The sequence below is a fragment of the Pempheris klunzingeri genome, chromosome 7, assembly GCF_042242105.1.
Source record: "Pempheris klunzingeri isolate RE-2024b chromosome 7, fPemKlu1.hap1, whole genome shotgun sequence".
NCBI lineage: Eukaryota > Metazoa > Chordata > Actinopteri > Acropomatiformes > Pempheridae > Pempheris > Pempheris klunzingeri.
Window position 1 is genome coordinate 21,375,608 of NC_092018.1, and position 21,016 is coordinate 21,396,623.

Sequence of the window (21,016 nt, forward strand, 5' to 3'; positions counted from 1 at the left end):
TCTAGTGCAGAGGAGGAACCTGTGGGGAGAGAGAGAGAGAGATAAACAAGGCACCAGCACACACACACACACACACACACACACACACACACACACGTGGGGCTTGTAACACCCCCTCCCATAAGAACAAACTAGTAAAACTAGTTGTTAAAAAAAACACCTATTCACATAGTTCATGTCACAAGGTAACATTTTTCTAGATCAAAATTTAACTTACCTCTCGACATAAACAAGAAAAATAGCTCACTAATGCACTCTTGATTTGTCTCACCCACAGGACAGGGCGTCAGCCACCATGTTGTCTGCTCCCTTTTTGTGCATTATGGCAAGGTTGTACTCCTGGACAAGGACAGCCCAGCACATCAACTGCTGGTTGTGATTGTACACTGTGCTAGGAACACAAGAGGGTTATGGTCTGTATAGGCCAGCAGCACAGCCAGTGTCTTAATGAGGGAGTAGTTCAACTGATGTTTTTTTTTTTTTTTTATTTGACTGAGAAATAGCACACAGGATGGCACACATCTCCATCACCATCCTGCAGAAGCACCGCACCAGCCCCGGTAGCGCTTGTATCAACCTCAACTTTAAACGGCAGAGAGAAGTTAGGTGCAGCCAACACAGGAACACTACAGAGGAGAGACTTAGCAGCACTAAAAGCATGGTCACACTCATCTGTTTACACAAAAGGGACCACAGGATTGCACAATCCAGTTAAGGGAATGACCACTACAGAAAAGTTCTTACAGAAACACCGGTAGTAGCTCACCATGCCCATAAAACGCTGCAGTTCACACCTAGAAGTGGGAACTGGAAAAGACCAACCTGCTTCACCAAATAGGATGAAATAGGATGGCACGGCTGCACGGTGCAGACAAAAACTGACACATTATGTTTAGGAGAGGCACTACAAACAAACTGCTCTTTCAACACTTTCAAAGGGCCACGCACGTTGTGACCAAACACAAGTTCAGCTGGGCTGAACCCCAAAGACTGTTGTCTGGCATCCCCAATGGCAAAAAGAACAAAAGGTATACCCTCATTCCAGTCCTTCCTTGTGTCATTACAGTACTTGCTGAGCATGGATTTAAGTGTTTGATGCCAGCGTTCAAGTGCACCTTGTGATTGTGGATGATACACGCTGCTTTTCTCATCCCTCTGGTTCCTGTGGATCCTGGTCCTGGTTCTCCAGCTGTGGTTCTCAGGTTCCTGTGGATCCTGGTCCTGGTTCTCCTGCTGTGGTTCTCTGGTTCCTGTGGATCCTGGTCCTGGTTCTCCAGCTGTGGTTCTCAGGTTCCTGTGGATCCTGGTCCTGGTTCTCCTGCAGTGGTTCTCTGGCTTCATGAATCACTGCTGTGGATCGTCTGCCACTCATCATGTTTTTCAGTGCTACCATAATGCTAATCTATTAGTCACATTACTATTGTCAGTACTATAGTTGCTGTAAGTATAGAATCAGAACCAAGCAAGGTGAAGCAGCTTTAAGTTTCTCTGCTCCCCACCTATGGAACAAGCTTCTTGAACACCTAATGTGTTAAAACTGTCAGTGCATTTAAATCAGGCCTTAAAACCTTACTGTTTACTGTGGCTTTCCAATAATAGAGCTCCATAACTTCTTTTAATTAGTAAGTATTTATCCACATGAGTAGTTAAGATGCATTAAAAGACAATAAAAGTCTTTTGGCTGCTCCACCCACGGTGTGTGAAGGAAAGGTACCACAAATCCTTCCTGCCTGCTGCTGTTAGACTGTACAATCAGAACTATTCATTCAACTGGACTCATGTACAATATCTTATCCTCATTCAAGTATGTGCAATACTGTTTTTCTGACTGGTGCAATAATTCATCACTTCATCCATTCTACTACAGTGGAATCTCTTTGTTATATTTGGATATACTGCATAGCTTTTTTAAAAAATTCTATTTATATTATATTCTACTTAAATAGGCACCTGTTGTTCTTGTTCTTTGCTGCTGCAAATTTGGAGATTTTTCATATTCATTGCAGTATCTGAATGAAGTATCTGAAGTATCTTTAGCTGAGAGTTGCTAGTTTTCTGGGAGTTTGTTCCAGATACATGGTGCATAAAAATTGAATGCTGACTCTTCATGTTCAGTTTTGACTCTGGGGAGAGAAAGCAGATTTGTCCCACAATCTGAGAGGTCTGGATGGTTCATAGTAAAGCTGCAGGTCAGAAATGTATTTTGGTTCTAAACCATTCATGACTTTAAAAAGCAGCAGTAGCATTTTGAAATACATTTTCTGACAGAGATTGAGATTATTAATAAAAACACCTATGTTGCACACACCTTATTTAATGTTGTTGATGTAGTGGCAAATTTATTGTCATGTAATATTGAATACTTTAATTGCAAACTGACAATTTGCCTATTATTTTGTGTCTTTATACCACTTGCAGCTATGGATGGAGAAATTTTCCTGAACTTTACCTTTTCCTATTACATTGCGTCTGTTAGAGTGTCTCATCATCCATAGACAGGATGATGCAGAAAAAAAACTGGGCCTGATTTTAGCAATATTACGAAGATGGAAAATGACAGTTCTGGTAATCTGTTTAATGTGGGAGTTAAAGGACAAATCCTGATCAAATAAGACTCCCAGATTCCTCACAGTGGAGCTGGAGGCCAGAGTAATGCCATCCAGAGTAGTTAAGGTGTCTCTAAGGTGTCTGGGGCCGAGCAGAATAACTTCAATTTTATCTGACTTTAGCAGCAGAAAGTTGCTGCTCATCCAGGACTTTATGTCCTTAAAGCAGACTTGAAGTTTAGTCAACTGATTGGATTCATCTGGCTTGGATTCATCTGGCTTTTAAGTATAATTTGGTATCATAACAGCATAAGTGGGAATTATTGGAGTGCTTCCTGATAATATTACCTAGAGGAAGCATGTACAAGGTAAATAGTATCGGTCCAAGCACTGAACCTTGTGGAACTCCATGTCTAACTTTAGTGTGGACAGAGGACTCATTGTTAACGTGCACAAACTGAAATCGATCTGAAAAATAGGACTTAAACCAGTTTAATGTGGTTCCTTTTATGCCAGTGAACTGTTCCAGTCTAAAGGATCACAAGGATCAGTGGAGTTCTGGCTCTTTGTCAGCCTGGCTAACGTGCTGAACAGAAATCTAGGGCTCTTTTAATTTTCTTCTATCAGTGAGGAGTAATAGGCAGCTCTGGCATTACAGAGGGCCTTTCTATAGGTTTTCACGCTGTCTTGCCAGATTAAGCAGGAGCCTTCCATTTTGGTGGCACGCCATGTCCTTTACAAATGCTATAGTAGAACAGAGCTCTAGTTTTCTGCATGTGATCTCTCAGTAAACTTTCTTTCTGGTCCTGGTGCTCTCAGGCCATACTACAGATTTAGTGTGCATACATGCTATAAGAAATGTGTGTACACGCTATAAGCATGTGTGTGCGCCAAGTGTACAATCTGTTAGCTGTTGCCCAAGGAAAGGTTGAGGCAACAGTGCATGAGACTGCAGTCACTTCTCATTCAGTCAAAGCAACGCTGGGCACCTGCGCCATCTCCAGTGCGACTGCACCGCCTCTCTACAAGGATCTGGTGGCAACACTGCAGGCCTGATTTAATGGGAGCTGGCAGTTGAATATACTGACAGGCAAACACCAGAACCAGCCAAACAACTGTACAAGCGCAACGTATGAAGAAAAAAAAAAAAAGGAATTTTGTGTTTAGGGCCTGTTCTTCCTGATCAGAGTGGTGAAGAATTCAATCTTCAAAGATTACTGTTTTACGTATTATGGGAAGGTTTATGCGCAAAATCAGAATGGGGTTATGTTTAGGTAAAATCCTTGAGATGTACACTTTAGTTATGTAACTGATGATTTTTGTCCAGGTTCATTCAGCCAGAGAATCATTTGTATTCATGCTATCAGCTCAGCTCCACACGTTTCCTTGGACCCTTGGATCTTTACAACTATTCAATGGGTTGCCATGAAATTTTGGACAAACATACGTGGTTTCCAGAGGATGAATCCTATTGACTTGGGTGATAATACTTTTCCTGCTTATGCCAGCAGAACGAAACTTTCACCTATCCTGTGAGCAGCTCAACATGTAATTGGGTTGCCGTTAAATTTTTGTACAGATTCAGGGTTTATAGTTTACTCTACTGGCTTTTTTTCTTCTAACTTTTCCTCAAGCACCAGTGGGATGGAATGATCTCAAACAGCTTTCTGACACGTTAATGTTGAATTGTCACTGGGCTGAGGTCCGGAGAGCTGGTCATTATCAGGAAACTTGCAAACTGATAGCCACAGTCAACATGCCTCATGGCAGCCACTTTGGTTCATGATCAAAGACCTGAAAACTAGGCTTTGAGCACGTTAGCATACTGACATTACCATGTGCAACCTAACAGAGGGACTAGCATGGCTGTAAACTCTTGGTCTTGTTAAAAGAATCAAAAGGGACCACCAAAGTATAGCAATGGGTTCCTCTTGGCTCCATGGAAGCACTTCATGGTTTAAAGATTTTGTTGAAAGGCTCCTCGACAGCTATTTTAGAGGTAGGAAAAAGGTACTTTATACGTCTCTCTTTCAGCTGCTGTGAAGATTTGAATCAGCAAAAGTTCTCTGCTAATGCGCTAATAGTATAGTGGTATGCTGATCAAAGAGCTTAATTGTTTAAGGCTCATGTATTCCAGTTTCATGTAGTATGCATGAACAGATGTATAAGAAGTTAACGTGCTGACAGTGAAGTCTCCTCCTGCACTGCTGTTATGTGACGAGTATTATCTCTGTACTGACGTCAGCAGAACCCCGGGGATAAGGCAGCACAAAGTATATAAGGTACCATCTAAGCAATTTAAGTGTCTCAGCAAAGATTTTATACAACATAAAGAGACAAATAAAAAGATGTTCCCTGCTTTCAGAAACACAGTTATGATGGTTCCTGGGAGGGAATGTGTAACAGTGGATTATTGTTTTATTCATTAACAGCGTTGCCTCATGCTACAACTCTGTAAGGGGGATTCCATCGAACATCAAACCCTCCTGTTGTGCATTACACTGCTTATTGAGTGTCAAGTTTATTTCTTAAGTGAATGGAGGTATAGTCGTCGATTGGTAGAGAATCCATGCTACATTAGGCCAACCCCTGGCTACTGTGAGCACGCACATGGAAATCATACTTTGAGGTGACAATGTTGGTCTGATGAAGATAAAAAAAAATATATGAATAAAATGAAATAACAATGCCAAAACAGAGTTTTAACTGTGAACTAGTCCTGTGTGTGATCTTATGTCTACTTATATCTGAAATTCCCGCAATCTTTTTTTGTCATTTGGCTTTTTGTTCTTAGTCATAAAATGAAGTGATAATGTGATGACCTTTGCACAGTGCCGTATCACTAGTGCTGCTGTGTGTGTAATTTACAGATTACAAAAATACCTGCAAAGCACTGTATGTACAATATCAATTACACTACACACACACACACACACAAACCAAACCATATTTTGCTGAACAGGAATGAAAATAAGCTAAACAATGACAGCAAGTTTTATAAAAAGCAATGACATTCTGTATTGTCCATAATCAGTCTGCCAATATTTTCTGGCTTGTTATGTTTATATCTGCAAAACAATCAAATGTGAGATCTGTAATTTATGGACTATGTTTGAGCCAATGATGACCAAGAATACAACACAGAGGCATTTCATTGAGAGGCTATATTCTACTGAGCCAACTAATGTGTGACTCTTCTCTAAAATGATTACTCTGGTTGTTGACAATATGTAAAAATAAAAACCAAAAATCACTAGTCATTATAAGTTCCCAAAAACCAACAAATGTCTGGAATGACTTACAGTTTAACATCTGTAAAATAATTTCTCTGTCCATCAACTCATCATTTAATGCACTCGTCATTACAGCACATTTATAATATACAAACTGCGTCACACAAATATTTCCAGCACTGTTATCTACAAAAAAGTGTAGTGTGCTTGAGTGTTAATCTATACAAATGTGACATTTCAAAATTTGTAGGAAAATACTTAAATGAAAATCCAGTACTGAACAGAAGGACGAATGAAGTGCAGTAATAAATTAAAAACCTCTCAAGCAGAGTGAAATGCACAGATGCTGATCAGGTCTCCAACTGGCAAAGCTGCAGCCTCCACACAGGTTCATGTTAATTCATTGTTTGTCTTTGTTATATTATCACCTAACATAATTCTGCTTAGCTGGCTTTGCATATCTGGCTATGAAAATAAGAGTCACAGTCACAGTAACCCAACCACACTGGTCCAAAACTTGCTTTTTACCATCTGAAACCTTAAAGCTGCAAAGCCCAGAAAACAAACTACTAACCGACACTCCCTCCCCGCATGAGAGCAGGTTATCACAGTGACTAGCATGACCAGCAGCATGTACAGTTGTCAGATGCCATCAGCTCAACCAGGTCCAGATGCCGGCCATGCCAGGCCATACGCACTCCCACAGTCTCTGGAGGCTGTGCAGCCGAGTGTATTTTTAGACAGTGCCACCTTATAAGTGCAGCCTGGTCGCATCACATCTGTGTAGTTTAAGTGGAGCCCTCTCCCATCAAGGCAATGTGCCCTTTTACCAAGAGCCTAAGGTCAGACTGCAGACCCAACATAGATTTAATGTGACACTAGAGAAAACAAAGATGAAACACTGTGTGAGCTGCTCCTTGTTTGATCACAAATTTTGCAATGTTACGTCACAGTCCAACCACAGTCATAACATAGTAGTGAGCCGTGCTTTAGAGAGCTGAATCCCACCTTTTTGTAGTAAGAAATATGTCATTGTGTTTTTAAAAAAACTTATTGGTTAGAGTTTTTACCATTAAAAGGAAGAAAACAGGTTGCTACAGCTGATTAGTTGTCTAACCTGCAACCTCATGACCCATCGACACTGACCGATGAACTGACTGACAGACTAAAAGACAGAATGATTGACAGACCGACTGCCTGACCCCTTAGGGTCAACAGCAGAGTCTGACAGGGTTTTGGTTAGACGGAACCTCATCAATCGGGAGGTTGGACGTCAGCAGTCACTTTGGGCAAGACACTGAACCCCAACTTGCTCCAGAAGCAGCCTCAGTGTGTGAATGTGTGTGAAAGAATAGTCTCCTCCAACTTCGATTCCTCCTGAATGAATGATGTGTGAAATGGGTCATTTCGAGTAGTCGAAATGACTAGAAAGGCGCTATACAAATATAGACCATGTACCATTTATCCTTGAGGTCCTCCCACCAATGGTTAAATACAGTACTTATAATCCACTATGGATGTTACAGTTATCCATTGTGAAGGAGTTCAGTTACTTAATTCACCTTTTGACTACTCAGTGGTCTTACTTTGACCCTAAAGATGCTCTTTTTTTTCCCTTCAAATGTTAATGTATGCACTGTAGAATACTGGTGTGTTAAACTGAATTTATTGTCACCATCAAAACACATAATAGATGGCACACAACAGAACGACAAGGCTCCAGACAGTAAACTCTCAGAGGGAAGCAGGGCAGCTGCAGCAGAAGGATAGTAAACCTTCACACACCCCACACACTTCAGTTGAATTGCCTTGAGGCTCAGATGGGCTGTTCTATCAGCTACAAACTCTTCCCGTGGCTCTCACTCTCGTCTCCTGACTGGTTTCTGCAGCTAGCTACATGACTCAGCAACCGTTCTGTTGCTATCCTACACAGCTCCATGTGCACATTAGAGAGCTGATGTGTCCAGTTGATTTGTGAAAAGCACACGGAGAGGAAATTACCTGTCTAGACAGAGTTGAGGGTTGTTTTCCTGATGGATGGCATCTTGATTACAACTCACTGTCAATAAAGTCAAATGAAATGCACTGTAGCTGAATTTGGGTTTGATGGATGCCTAATAACATAATGTCCTGTGCATTTACATGTAATGAGCCTCGTTTGGTTGTTTTTTTTTTCTATAATTGCATGCATATATAAAGCAGCCCATGGCATTATTAAAAAAGCTTGCCTTTGGTGTCAAACCCTCTCCTGAGACATGTAAGCGTTGAATATGAGTAACCTCCAAAGCCAAATACAGCCTGAAGCAAATGCGACACAGGCTGATTTATTGAATAGGCTTACAGACTTTATGGTCATCGACTTAATCCTATCAAACAAGTTTTCCTTTTAAACTTTCATTTATCTGTCATGAACAATTTGTGAAACACTCCAACACAAAGCTGCGGTTTTGTAAATGATCAGGACAACTGATAAGTTGTTGATCCATTTCTGTCCTCTTCAAATAACTCTTGGTTACTTGGTTATGAACTGTAATATAAAGTAGATAATAGCAAGATACAGTAAAGCTCCACACTAAGTCATCGTGAGCAATATGATGTTTGAATAGAACATGCATTTGGTGACATTCTATAGTTTTTAACTGTCAACAAATCCCATAAAGAAAACAGCAGCATACCTAGCAGGTATTGTGGGTCTTCTTCCTCTGAGCCACAGAGCTCCACTGCTGTCCAAGAATGATTAAAAAAGCATCAATGAGCTACACTGTTGCATCGACTGACGTGTTTCCTCATCACCACGAGAGTTTATTCTGACTCAGCCTCACTAGTGCACCAGTCTGTGGCTGAAAAAGGCCCTGCCTATTTCCTCTTGTTTGAGTGATGTTTACTAAAAACTAAAGTGCCCTGTTTTTTTTTTAAAATGAAAAGCAGATATTCATGGCCCATTTTTTAAAGACGTATATCTTCACTGGGAACCCGCCTCGATGAGTGTGAGTGCCTCAGACGGGGCAGACATTTCAATAATGAATATATGCATCAAAAGTCTATTTTTCCAAAAATGGAACATTCGTACTTTGGGACATTTCTACATGATACCTATTATCTCTATCTCACTTTTGCTTACTGACCATAAAATGTTTGTATTATTAAAAAGAAAAGTAAGAGGAATGACCAAGCATATGCAGTAGAAGGCTAAGATTAGACTCCATCTCCATCAGATACAACCACAGCTGATTATGCATAAAAACGACAGTGCGTCGTCTTCATCTTTACTCCGGTATAGTGGGATGCTCCTACAATGAGCTCTCTTACTCTCCCTGCACTTATTTAAGCTCTGAAAAGATAAAAGCAGCTCCCAGACCTTTAAATCGCAGACTTCACAGAAACACTGAGCCCAATCCTCCTCCACGCCAAGGCCTTAGATGACACAAGCCATCGAGGCCACCTCACATGAACTAGCACGAAGCACTCGACTAGAGCACCTTTTCCTGTTGGCTCCCCTGCTCAGAGATACTGCAGCATGGACAGTGATTCTGGGAAAACAGCTGTATCCATGTACATACCAAATTAATTTTGTCCCTGTTAACACAGCCAGTACAAAGCAGACACAGAGTCCACGTGAAATGCAAACCGCTTTGATACTGAGAGCAGTTGGAGTAATAGTGAAGGCCACAGAGGAATGAAATACACACACACTTCAGATACTTTGTATGAATGTCTCGGCATGAGTACATTTAACGATCACTATTCCACATGCTGGCTTGACTGCCATTAGTATTACAGTTCAGCACAAATTTAGAGGCACTTCATTTAATGCTATTTCATCTTTTCACATTTCTAAATTGAAATCAAATGTTGTGCAGTTTACTTGACATTTGGCTGGGTTCATTTATGCATTAATAATTAAACTCCAATAACGGGGTATATAATAATGTACCACTCCCGTTACTTTAAGTATATTGCGCTGATAGTACTGCTGTTGCTTAACACTGATTTCACACATCACACAGTTCATTTTTCTCATCATGATGAGTTCTAACCATCCTGAGAAAACTGTTCTTCAACGTCTTCTTTTTTCACAAAATAACGCTGATTATATCCCGATGAAAGACACTACTGAGCCGCATCATTGGTGTTGTAAGTTTTGGTGTTTTTGGACACTAAAGTCTTGGCCTCTGCTGCTTTGACAAACAGAAATCGCCCCTGAGTAAAATGAGCCATATCACATTGTAAGAGACAAATTTGAATGAATGGGTCTTTAAATGAAGTTTAAGGTTTTCTTTTTTTTTTCCTAATCGCTACAGACAAATGCGATGGTGACCTGTGCTGCCTGACAGGATGGGAATGGGAAGCACAAAGAGTGAAGGAATGATGAGCTGTGACGTCCACATTCCTACAGCTGAGTCTCATCACTCATTACTCAGCTTCACAGCGAGTGATGAAAGCATGAGCAGAACGTTGACAGGAGACAGACGACAAGACTCCTGCATCTCATATCACAAAAAATAATGAAAGCAACAGCCACAGAAAGACCTTTAGTTGAAATGTAAGGAAGGGAGGATGAAATAAGACCGAAAAGTAGAGAAAATGGCAGGGTAGAAGAAGGAAGAAAAAGACTTTGAAAAGGAGAGGAAAAATCGGGATAAGAGAAGTAGGAAAGAACAGAGAAAGACAGGGAGGGAAAAGACAGTGGATAGTCTTGGACATGGGGTGAAGGAGAATAGAGAAACAGAAAGAAAAGGAAAGGATAGCAAAGTAAAGAAAGACTAGGATAGAAAAGAAAAGGAAGGAAAGGAAAGAAAAGCAGAGGAAAGTGGAAACACGAGGAACATAGATGTGGGACCCACAGTAATATGTCAACGTAATATGGACACTGGGTACCCCCCCATTCTCAGGTTTTATTGTGTGTTATCTTGATTTGTAACGTGATTTGTATTCAGGCAGCACTAATCCTATGTTGAGCAGGTTTATTAGTAAATAGTATGAGCGAGCTCACACAGGCACTTCTGGGCAGCTTAGGGGTCTTTAGGGTGCACAGGTACCGCAGGTGCCCGAACAGATCGAGAATGTCCCGCAGTAAGCGGCCGTGCTGAAGTTGTGCTTGTGGTTTTGTATTTGCAGGTGAGCAAAAGTCATAAGATGATGTATAAATGTAGCGACACAAATATGTAACCAGTGTGTGAGAGAAACCGCCGACTATAATTGTATATAAAGTAATATGTCGAAGTTAGCCGGTTCTCTGTGAAGTGCCGCCCTTGCCGTTTGCTACCTAGTAGGTAAAAAACTATTAAACTTGTATCCTGTTTTCATAGAGATTGTGCTAGCGTATATTTATTGTTTTGTCTTTAGGGTGCACAGGTACCGCACGTGCCCGAACAGACCGCTGAAGTTGTGCTTGTGGTTTTGTATTTGCAGGAGAATAAAAGACATGTCCATGACCCACGCACGCCTGGCAATTCTATTTATTAGTCCAAGTGTGCAACATAGATGAATTGAAAGAAAAGGAAAATAAGATGTAAGAGGAAAAAGAATGGTGGGGAAATAGATGAGGAAATGAGGACAGAAAAAGAGAGCGACAGAGAAGACAGTGATGTCTTAGAGGGGAAATACAGGAAAGGAGAAACAGACTGGACGATGAGCTGAGGCAGCGATCTGGTTCACAAAGCACTGATAGCTCCCAGTAATCACAGCAGTGACCACAATCCTTCCACAGCCTCTCCTCATCCTCACCTCTTCCACTGCCCCACGACAACGCCTAACTCCACCTGACAAAGGGTTTGGAATGGAAGAGCCCATTTTCACTGAGACGCTAACATAAAATCTCAACATGCGATGCCTCTCTGGGGAAGGAGAAATCAGCGGAGGCAAAGAGGAACACAAGTTGCTTTAAGTGGTAACGGCTACATTAACCAAACAACACACGTCACCAGCCGAGCAGTTATCAAACAGGGAACGACAGGCCACATAATTGCACCTGTCATGTACTTCCAATTTACATGATAGGGGGGGGGTGCGGGAGGGCTGGGTACCTCACAATGTCTTTCTGTGTTTGATGAACCCCATGCATCCAATGGCAGCGCCGTCACTGTTGCATTGTTCAGTGGTCTAGAAATGTGGCACTGCTGTTTATCTGTCAGTTCTTCTATTACAGTGGTTTTGGGAAAAGCAGGAAAATCTATTAACAATAAAGGCTTCCATGTGAGACTTGGAAGCTGTGGGTGAGGGTGTGCATGTGTGTCAGTGATTACTGAGCCGTGAGGACAGGAGAGACAGGACGACGTGTAATTCACACAGGACTCACATTGTCTGTTCTGAGCTTCTTGGCAGGGCAGCCTCCGTCCACAGGATGCAGCATGTAGTACAGCCGCACTTTGTTAGCGTGTTTCCGACTCTGAGGGAGAGAAAAGGAAACAAGTTAGAAGCGAAGCACTATTAAAGTGGTACATTCTTGTTTTGATGTGGTCTCCTCACAGGCTGCAGGTCGTCGACTGTCAGTCAGACAGGGCAGCCACTTCTGTCAGGCCTTTGTTCTTGGCTTTAGCAGAGGGCTCTTTTTGTAGAATCTTATCATACTAATGACAGTTAATAAGTGTTATTGTAATGGTCCGAGTCAAGGCTCTCAGTTCATCATCCAGGTGGTTTGGTCCAGTGTGGGTTGCTCATATTCATCTCCTTGGTAAATGCTAAATGAACTGTACCTGTATAGCTCCTTCTAGTCTTTTTGCACACTCAAAGAGCTTCAACACTACATTCACATTCACCCGTTCACACACTGTTCATACACTGATGACAGGTTGCCAGTTATCAGGAGGAAGCTAGTCATTCACACACACTCGCACATCAAAGCTTCAGGAGCAATTTGCGGTTCCTTGTTTTGCGCAAGGACACATCGACATGCAGACTGATTCATTCTCATATCTTTGACAATCTCCTCCTAAGTACCTAAGTAATGTCCTCTGTGCCACTCAGCGTTGTATTCAAGGACCAGCAGCGGCAACCTGACACAATATGTACTCGACAGAGATGTAACAGAAGAGGCATTAATCCCTAGGATATAGCCAATGATCAACTGAGCAACTGAACATTCAAAATCTCACCAGCAATTTGTAGCGTCATGTGATCACTAGAGGTCCCACATTGTGACATACTAACAAGAACGTATCCCACTCATTCTCTTCAACATAGTGTGACAAAGGTGTTTAATTTCTGGCACATGGATTAGACCTGAGACCTTGAACAATTGAATTAGAGATGTAACTGATGTGAATCTTGTGGTTTGGGTTGGCTGGCGCCTCCAGATAAGGAGCGACACATTAAGCTAGTAAATGCCTAATCCAGTTCATACATGCTCTTTTTCCCTGGCACTCCTGTGGCTCCTCTCCGATGCCATCATCACATTAATCTCTTCAAGGATTCAAAGTGTTTATTATCATATGCACAGTGAGGAAACAGGTTTCCATGTACAATGAAATTCTTTCGTTGCTGTCCACAATGAATGCCCCCATTTAAATAAAAGAAAATAATAATAATGGTACGGTGGTTAGGACTGTTGCCTCACAGCAAGAAGGTTCGAATCCAGGTTTGAACCTGCGGTCTCTCTGTGTGGAGTTTGCATGTTTTCTCCAGGTACTCCAGGTACGGCTTCCTCCCACAGTCCAAAGAGCAGGTTAGGAGGAGGTTAGGTTAATTGGTGACCCTAAATTGCCTGTGGGTGTGAGCATGAGTGGTTGTCTGTCTCTATGTGTTGGCCTTGTGGTTGGCTGGCAACCAGTCAAGGGTGATCCTGCCTCTCACCCAAAGTCAGCTGGGACTGGGTCCAGCTCCCCCGCAACCCTGACCGATAAGCGGTATAGATAATGGATGGATGGATAATGGATGGATGGATGGTCTCAGCCACGTGTATCAACTAAAGACATCAACTACAGTGAGTATGTACTCATATGTGACACCATCATGTCTAATCTTAAGTTTCTCCATCAAGGAGGTCAATTTGATGCTGATCCTGCACTTTTGTCCTAATGGACGGTGGAATGGGTTTATTTCCAAATATATTCCTGTTTCAGAAATACATCTCATGTTTGAGAGTACTTAAAATAAGAAAATGAAATATCAAATGTAGAAAAAATGATGAAGTGCACTGCTCGCTGACACTGGGCTGAATTGATAATTAGTGTTTGGTTCCCTGAAGGTGAAGCAAGAGTCTTCTTACCAGCAGCTCATCGATCCCCCAGGCTGGCTGATAGTTCAGCCACAGCAGGGCATATTAGTTTAGCTGAAAATAAGTCTGTTTCGTAGAAGCTTTGCATGTTGAGATACAGAAGGAGGAAAGGAAAGCTATTGTCGATGCATCGTCAGGGGAATCCATAGAAGAGGGTAAGTTTATAGTGACAAGATAGCATCTAGTGAGGCTTGTAGCAGTGTGGACAGGGGCCCTGTGCGTTCCTTTGTCAGCCAGAAGGACAGCTTCTCTTCACAAGGGCAGGACAGACCAACTTATCCCGCCTCGTTCGCCATCGACTCTGTTTGTCTTATTTGTCTGGTTTCCTGGCAGAGATACCACAACCTGAGCTCTGCCACTTCTTTGAAGGGAAAAAATGATCCAGCTTGAAAAGGATATATGACAGTTAACGCTTTCATAAAAAAATGATCCTCTTTTGATTGGTTCCCCTTTAACCAAATTCTACTGCAAGTATTTGCAAAATATGAACTGAAAAAAGAAGAAAAATCATTATGACACATTTAGCTCAAATGAACAAGAACAAAGCCTATTCTGCCTTTGTATAAATCACCCGTCTTGTTTTGTGCTTATTTTGGGAATGTGAAGTGGTCCTGTTGATGTCATAATACCCATGAATATAATATGCTCACTGCAGGAGCACCGACGTTTTTAAGTCAGTAGGAACAGTGAAGAAGGAATATTTGAGCATTTGCAAGTCAAATTTTCTCCCCAACTTTCCATTAAACAGTCAGATGACTTCTTTAAACGAAGGCAGAATCAGCTTTGTACCATTCCAAGTGTTTATTCCTGTGCTAAAAGTAGGACTTTTAGGTCTCCCTTGATAAGGAACAATAATATGGAGTCATTCATAGAGCACAGGAACTAGACAACAAACCAGAGTTTAAAATCAGTTCACTGTTAGAGCTGCCACAAAGGCACCACTCACAGCAGGCTGGGCTTTGGTTCACCACCTGAAATCATATCAGTGTTTTTTGTTTGTTTTTTTACTCGCAATCAATTGCTCTTTCGGTGCCCAGGCGCACTGAGGTAACATCTCCTCTCTGCAGCAGAACTGCACAGGAATGTTCCACTTCACCAGCTTACAGAGGACATCAGCATGCATGCATGCACAACTGGACTGGAGTGTACACTGACATTTATATTTTGCACATTTGAAATTCTATTAATTTGCTCATTGTTTTATTGTAATTATATATTTCTTCTTTTTTGCATAACTTCCTATTTACCAAGTGGGGCCAGATACATAATTACAATTGGTTTGGATCTCCGCTCAGGGTCAAGGCAACGCTAACATGTCAGGAACATAGAGTCTGGCACTGTAGGTATTTCAAGGACTAGCTGCTCCACATTAATACTCCCACATTTTGGGTTGTAAGATTATTCACTTTTCTACCACAATACATGGAACACGCAGAAACTGCAAGTTCTGTCCTAAGGTGAAAAAATGTGCCCTCCAGCATCTCTAACGCTCACAAATTAGTACTTTGTCTCATTGGTTTATTTCCCATCAGCATGGTGAGGTTTTACAGGGGGCCCTTTGTCGGATTATGCCTTGAGCAGGGCAGTGACAATCTAAACTAATTCTGCTAATTCCTGGCAAGAAAATGAATAACAGAACCGTTGCATGGGCTGAGCAGTGGCACAGGGTCTCGCGCTCCTTAGGACCTTGTGCCTGGCTTGCAGTCCTGCAGTGTTCTTTTATTTGTTTTGTTCATTTTGTTTCTGTTAAATATATCATTTTTATGACTGTTCTTGGCCCAGCATGCTTCTAAAAAGAAGCTGGTCAATTCACTGTCCCAACAACTACTGGCTGGGTTGCAATGATATTCATGGTCCCCAGAGGATGAATCTTACTGACTTTGACGATGCCCTGCTCTTTTAATTAACACTACCAGTTGACCATTGACATTTAATGTTTTGAGTGAAATACCTCAGCTACTGCTGGGTGGATTTCCATCACATTTGTTCCAGACATCGGAACACACTAGCACCTTTAGAAATATATTTACTGAGATAAATGGTGACGTGTTCAATACTTTACCCGCTGTATATTTTCCACGTTCAAAATGTTTTTTTACATCCCATAATAGACTGTCACACCACAACCAACTAGAAGGTAGCCCCATTTCTTGTTGGAAATAATAAAAATGCACCCTTTGTCAGACATGTAAACTATATAATTATGTGGGGGAGGCAGTCGTGTAGTAGAAGGTGGATGAATACAGACTCATTCCATCTGTTGCTCTTGACCACAGAACTTGAGCCCACTGTGCTCCACTGTAGCTGTGAAGTAGCAACCAGCAGCAGACTGGAGCTCCCTGCTGTCTCCATATTCATCTATATGTATGGGAGGCATGCATGTACCATTACAAACAATAATGTGCAATGAAAATAATGACACTCTTCAGATGACAGATGGGTTTTCCATCAGAGAGCCACACTAGCCTCATTCCTAGTATGTCAGTTACTGCCACTGTGTCACCTCCTTTGGCGTCTGATACCCACGCACGAGGCCCCCTTAAGCGTTTGCATGAGACACCGTCTCTGTGTCTGTACGAGACACTGAAGAGTTATGGTTAGTTAACACTTGAGCAAATAACATTTTGAAAATGAATCAAATTGTTTACAAGTTATTCACCACGTGGACCACCCCTAGATACGCTTGACTGGAGGAACATAGAGCCAGGAGAGTGAAAGTCTGTGAGGCTGACAGCTAAAGAGGATAACACATAATAAAATACTACAATAGGAGTGCCCTGTCCTCCTATAGGATGGTGAACATCACAGAACAGGTCACATACAGTCAGATTTGGACTGGATTTCTAGGGTAGGTGTGCGGGGAATTGTGACATTACCTGCACAGGGGTCAGTGATTTCATTCCAGAGCATTTTTGTTTGAAAATGGAGGAAGTCAAATATGATCTGATAGACACAAACATGTCAACACCAGCATATCAGCCTATCTGGGATCCAGTACGAGGACAAAAAAAAAGGAAATCCATCAGGGTTGCGACACGATTGGGTCACCACCTCAATAAAACGAGGAAAAAGATTGAACTGATTCAGTCTCGTAAAATACTTACACAATATTAAAAACAGCATATGGGTTAAAACATTTATTAAAACATAACAAAATCAAACAAAGAATCTAACCAAGTGTGACTAGCTAAGAAACAATATGGAGAGAGAGAGTGTGTGTGTGTGTGTGGGTGTGTGTACATGTGACTAAGCAAAATAATGCAACCTGGTAAACTACAACACATCACAATAATCAAACTCAATGATCATTAAAGCAAATCAAAACCAATACATTAACAAAGTTACACCATTGCTTAGCCATATATACAGTAATGCTCTGCTATATCTGCCCAGTTAGAGTTTGTTAGCAGTCCTCTAAAGGGAAGAAGAAGGTCCTTCAGTGTGCTGCTTTCTCAGCCTGTTGATGAACCAGGCTGGAAGAAGGTTGTGCTTCTTTGTCCTTGCTGTCCTAGTTGCAGGATGGAGGAATCCGGTCGCTCCTTGGTTCCTTGCTAGTCAGCAGCTCGGTGCTAACTTGCCGACGTGCTCCTGTTGCTCTGGTCTGCTCTGGTACAAGCCACACTGAGGCTGGGGCTGGAGGAGAAAGCAGCAGGCCTGGAACTGGACTCTCAGGGGTCCCGGTGAGATGAGGTGCAGCGCTGAAGTGGTCTCCAGTAGATCCCAAGGTGAAACAGAGCTGGACCCTCGGAGGTCCAGAGGAGAGGTGTGAGAGCTGAGCTAAGTTGAAGTCAGAGAGAGCCAACCTGGATCCTCAGGGGTCCAGAGGAGAGGTGTGAGAGCTCTGGGAGGAGAGCTGGACTCTCCACAGTCCAGATGAGAGATCAGAGAAAGATCAGTGGAGGAGGTCTGGTTTTGTGGCCTGAGGTTGTGTCACACATTGGCCAATGGTGGCTGTAAAGCTGGGTCCAGGGGTGTGTTTAGCGCATATGTATGAAACTAAGGGACTCTGGGAAATTGAGTTCAGAGATGGAGCCCTTTGTTGAAAAGACAGAGAAACATGTAGCCTCCACCATTTTCTGGTGAAGCCCAACACTGACAACCATTTCCACATTCATGCAAATGGCATTGTAGTTTTCAAAAGCTTTTTACAACCGTCTTGGTTTCACTTCATTTGAGTAGATCACCCTCAGAGCCTTAAAATGTTGGAAACTAATGCATCATACTGACAGACGTGGTTGGGTCGTTATTCAGGTTACTCGGTTTTAGAGTACTAATAGTGTTAAAATGGCGAATGCTGTCTGTCCAATCAGAAAAAATAAAAATGTATTACTAACAGAAATCATCAGTAGTGTGTAGAAATGTAGACTGTGTAGATATACTGTACATTGATTCTGGCTATGTTGCTTGTCAGCTGTCAATCAAAGACAACCTGCCACACTAAGAAAGTTTCAGTGACTGTAGCTCAGGTGATACAGGAGCTGGTGGTTCAATCTCTGCTTCTGCCTGTCCACGTTTAAGTCCCCCTCAACTCAAGTTGCTCCCAATGTGTATGTGTGTGTGTGTTTATGTGTACCTTTTTTACAGTTAAAGCTGCACCAATCAATATGTCCATTAACAACTGCTCAAATGACAATGTGTGATGTGAGAGGGGTCGTTTGCAGTGACAAACCCTCAGAGAATTATCACCCAACTCAACAGCTCCTCCGTTCTGGTTTTACAGCCCACAGCTTTACTGTTCTGGTATACTTTCAACGGCTTGAGGTTCCAATAATCTACCTGCACAGCACCAAACAGCAGGCAGACATAGTGGAAAACATAACAGGAGTCAGTGGAGAATGAATCAGGTGAATGAATGAATGCCAGTGTTGCTCTGCATGTGCTTTGGCAGGTGTCTGCTAACACGTTAGCCAAGTCAACTTTATATGGAGGATCATATGTTAATGTTGAGTTGTGCTGCCCACACGTGGACAAAATAATCTGACTAATAGAGGTTTTTGTATGTAAAAATACACCAACATCACTTTATTGGCCGTATTTGTCGTTTATGGTGAAGAAGGCTTCTGTGTGTGTTCTTGTTATCGTGTTAATTGTTTTGTGTTGCTTGGATTATTCCGTTCTCTTATTCTTACTATTATCACTAGTATCAGGCTCCTGTGTCCCCTGTCCTCTTGCATTTGTCTAATACCTGCCAATTTCTCCTCTGTTGGAAATAAACCTCACTTCAGCTGGCCTGTACCATCACGGGTGATTGCAATTGGAGCATGAATCAATGCAAAAGTTTACTTTTTTAACCACCTTATTTCTTCACTGCTGACAACAGCAGCCTCACCCCCTCATTGATTTAACAACACTTGAAACCTCAGACCATTCAACATGATTTTTTCTGTAGTTTAACCCTTTCTAGACTACAGCAGTACACTGGAAACTGACTGGGCTTCGCATACATGAGCCAATCCATGGCAGCAGTGGGACAGAACACTGCCACGGTATGGACCGCAAGCAAAACCCTCCGAGACCAAAGAGAACGGGCCCGTCCGCTTTATGCAGCATCCGTATTAGAAAGCAGAAATGCAGCCGTTTCACTGGCCTCCAGGGAAATGACATCACATGGATGTTTATGTCGCCTCAGGTGTACGTTCACATTACTGATGATGCCACTTGCAGAGCAGACCTGCGCAAGAACCCCGTCAGCGTTTGGGTGATACGCTGCACCTGTCTCCGTCACCACACCAAGACAGCTGCACTTCCCCTCACAAGAAGCTCTGTCCGCGCACTGTCACACTCACATGGAAAGAGTATATATGTCATGATTCTGTGCTTGGCCTGAGGACTTTTCACTCCACTGATTTTCTTTCTGATGGCTCCTAACATTAGATCTCATTCCTATGTCCCAAAGCTTCAACAGCCTCTGTTCTTCTTTCCTTCAGTGGATTTCAAGATGGTTTCTCATGAAAGCTGGACTGATGAAAACAGTGTATGAGCACAGCTTTCCTCTTATGCACTACGTAACAAAAAACCTCCAAAATAACTCAAACCATAAAATAGAAGAGTGAGTAGTCACTTGTACTTCAGTAACTTTTTTTTGGAAATTGTACTTCTTCTAAAAATGTGTTAATTAAAATGCATAGAAAATAATTCTATTTTCTCTTTTGCCCAGGTGCATTTTGGGAGAACAATCTGTTCTTTTATTCTAGTACATTCATGCACACTATCACTCTGCTTTTCTCTGATCTGTCCTTTTAACCTTGATATGTTATTCCCCATCAAGGCTCAGTCTCTGAAAAAGCAATCACATTACTTTGCTAATTAATCAACAGCATGAGCTCAGTCACGCTGAAACTGTGAAAGAATTCAATCGAAGAGCGAGTGGAATCTGTATCCCTTTTAGTTTGACACGCTTCATCGTCTGATCGCCTCCCCGTCACAGAGACTCAGGCTCTCCTCACACTGGTTCAGTCATCTCTGAGGAGCCCAGAGCGCTGTTTCACCTCCCTCTCCCTCTCTCTCTCTCTCTCTCTCTCTCTCCTCCTGTCCATCTGTCTGTCTCAATTTGTATGTCTGTATCCACCCCCATGCCCCCCCAAACCACTGACCTCTCAGACCTGTTTCCATGACCTCCCTCGGTTCAGGGAGATAGGCTCATAAAGAAAGTGTGTGAGAGCGGTTGTGTTAGAGTGAACTAAACAAAAGCGGCTAAGCAGCTCGGCAGTGCAGCTTCTGCTGACACAGGCCACTTCTCTTTGTGCCAACACGTTTGAAGGCATTTTGATGACCTTCTTTCTTGTGTGTGTTTAGCACATAGACAGATTCCTGACCAGGTCATGTTTGTCTTTTTCCATTTTCATTTGATGAGAAGGACTTTAAAATATTTGTTCCCCATTAAAGCCTCACTATTTAGCCTCTTTAATTATCAGCAGACATCATCATGATTCAGTCTTATTTCACTGCTGTAGATTACTTTGTGTCAGCTCTAGCAATGGCTAAAATCTCCATCCCATTAAGCCCGAAGCCTATGAAAATGA

The 21,016-nt window shown here is 42.2% G+C and overlaps 1 protein-coding gene across 1 annotated transcript in view; it reads right to left on the reverse strand.

Annotated features, from left to right (window-relative positions):
* Positions 1–21,016, reverse strand: part of LOC139203869 (zinc finger matrin-type protein 4-like) — a 95,904-nt gene that overhangs the window by 51,195 nt on the left and 23,693 nt on the right. The window contains exon 3 of the mRNA XM_070833765.1: positions 12,078–12,167. Coding sequence (XP_070689866.1) covers positions 12,078–12,167 — 90 coding nt within the window. The remainder of the gene's footprint in view (positions 1–12,077; positions 12,168–21,016) is intronic.